This window comes from Humulus lupulus, chromosome 9 (genome assembly GCF_963169125.1).
Source record: "Humulus lupulus chromosome 9, drHumLupu1.1, whole genome shotgun sequence".
NCBI classification, from domain to species: domain Eukaryota; kingdom Viridiplantae; phylum Streptophyta; class Magnoliopsida; order Rosales; family Cannabaceae; genus Humulus; species Humulus lupulus.
In genome coordinates, this window is record NC_084801.1 from 138,239,396 (window position 1) to 138,241,937 (window position 2,542).

General features: G+C 35.0%; 1 protein-coding gene across 1 annotated transcript; it reads left to right on the forward strand.

Annotated features, from left to right (window-relative positions):
• The first annotated feature begins 962 nt into the window (after positions 1 to 962).
• On the forward strand, positions 963 to 2,069 carry LOC133800091 (uncharacterized). Its single transcript, XM_062238063.1, has 3 exons — positions 963 to 1,290; positions 1,369 to 1,491; positions 1,603 to 2,069. Exons 1-3 carry the CDS (start codon positions 963 to 965, stop codon positions 2,067 to 2,069), a joined length of 918 nt encoding a protein of 305 aa, XP_062094047.1.
• Positions 2,070 to 2,542: the final 473 nt, after the last annotated feature.

A 2,542-nucleotide genomic window follows, 5' to 3' on the forward strand; every position in this document is an offset into this window, starting at 1 on the left:
AAAACATTCAATAACAATAAGCTAACCAGTTAACTTGAAAAACAGTCAATATTTTCAATTAAGTGTTTCAGTAAGGTATGTGATTACAGACTAAGGTAACCAGTTACCTTCCCCAGTTACAACCAACTAACTCCTTAAAAAATTTCCAAATTTTGCAGGTATGGACAATACTACTTCTTTGGTTAAATTTGGAGGCAAGTGGAATGAAAAAAATGAGTACGAAGGGTACACAATGACTAGGATATTGATTCCACCAAATTGTTCTCTTGACAACTTGGTGAATTTGATAAAAGAGGAGATAAAGGAAACAAGAGCAACTATTGAAGTTTATTGTCAAGTAGCCAAAGGAACACCACCAATGAAGGTTGAAACAGACAATTTAGTGTTGTTCTACATGGAAATAAAGAAAAAAATTGCTGTAAAATTAACAGACTTACCATTGTGTGTCACTATAGTTCAAGAATCAAGCAATGAAAATAACATTCTTCTACTAGCAAATTAGAAAGCTATAGCAGAAGAAATGGAGGTGAGGACATTATTAATGCAAGCAAACAAAACTTCCATCAATGAACAGATGTTACTAGAAGAAGGAATGTCAAGCACAACAAATGAGGGCATCAATGTGGCATACATACCTCACCTTGCTGAAGAAGTAGCCGATTTCATAATTGAAGACAATACAAAAAGAAAAAAGAATTTGGAGGAAATCCAAGTAGTAATATCTAATGACAGAGTCAACACAATAGAGCAAGGACAAGAATACAATCAAATCAACTTTTAGCTACTATGCCATGCAACATAACTTCCAATTCAAAACAAAAAGATCAGAACCGAGAGAGTACGTGGTTACCTGCGCAAATGACACATGCAGCTGGTTTGTGAGAGCATCGTAGTACAGAAATCAAGATTTATTCAAGGGACGAAAATTCATTCCAAATCACACTTGCTTTGTTGAAAGTTTTATGGAGGGCCATAGACAAGCAAAAAGCATCGTAATTGGTGAGTTAACAAAGAATATGTACAAGTCAATCAAAAGAAATTATACTCCAAATGACATCATGAATGACATGAATGATAACTTTGGAGTAACCATGGGATACACAGAAGCATGGAGATCGAGAGAGAAAGCTTTGCATCTAGTAAGAGGGAACCCCGATGATTCATATCAAAAGTTTCCAATGTATCTTTACATGTTGAAGCAAGAAAATCCAGGAACAATAGCACACCTACTCACAGACAAGGAAGATAGATTCAAATACATATACATAGCTTTCTCTAACTCAATCAAGGGTTGGAGATACTTGAGGCCTATAATTGTTGTTGATGGAACTTTCTTGAAAAATGCACATGGCGGTACCCTATTTTCAGCATCAACATTAGATTCAAACAACAACATTTTTGTCTTGGCTTTTGGAATAGCAGACTCTGAAAATGATAACTCGTGGCTTTGGTTTTTCTCCAAATTGAGAGACACGTATGGAGAACCCAAAGGTATGATAGCTTCAATTATATATTCTTGTTTACATAGAAAAAGGAACTGGTTACCCAAACCTAATACACACATACATGCTATTTCTTTTAGTATCTTATTAAAGTAACTAGTTACCTTCAAAGGATTGGCTGTTGTTTCTAACAGACACAAGAGCATAGACAATGCAGTACATATGGTGTACCCAAATGCTTTCTATGGAGCTTGCATGTTTCACTTGCTCAATAATTTGAAAAGCAAGTATGGAAGCCATGGAGAAGAGCTACAAATGAATTTCATTACAGCAGCAAAAGCATACACAAAAACAGAATGTGAACACTACATGAGAGGCCTTGATAGACTTGACAGAGGCATTAAACCCTATTTAGAGAAAGCCAAGTTTGAAACTTGGGCAAGATCATACTCACCAACAAAAAGATACACCATGATGACATCCAACATCATGGAATCACTCAACGCAAACATGATGATATCTTGGTTGAATGCCTTAGAAGTTTGGCTCAAAAGTGGGTTTGGAACAACTCAAATAATGCAAATGGAACATTCACAAAAGTCTCTACAACAACAGAAAATGAGTTGAGACATGACATTGTTTCGAAAATGAAGTATGAGGTATGCAACTAAACTTATTCTTACTATTCTTTAATTTGTCAGTGGTTGGTAACCAGTTACCTTACGTAACATCCAAAAAAAAAAAATAAGCTACACAGAGGGGGAACAGGTTATCTTCAATGTTAATTGTACATAAAATGTTTATTATTTTATTATAATTCATGACAAAAATATTTTCAGGTCTTGCCTTTCAACCCAATATAATATCAAGTTCATGATGGAAAGGGGACCAATTTCACAGTAAACATATGTTGACCACAATTTTGGCCAACGAAGAGTAGACGTCAAAATGATAGTAAGCCTTGAATTAGAAAATAACGACACAAACAATTTTATAGTTGTTCAGCCTCAATTTGTTGGTGATAGCCTAATCCACTTGGAGTTATGATATATGTAGCCTAAACTTGAGATCATATGAACCTGAGTCAACTGAGTTTCTCA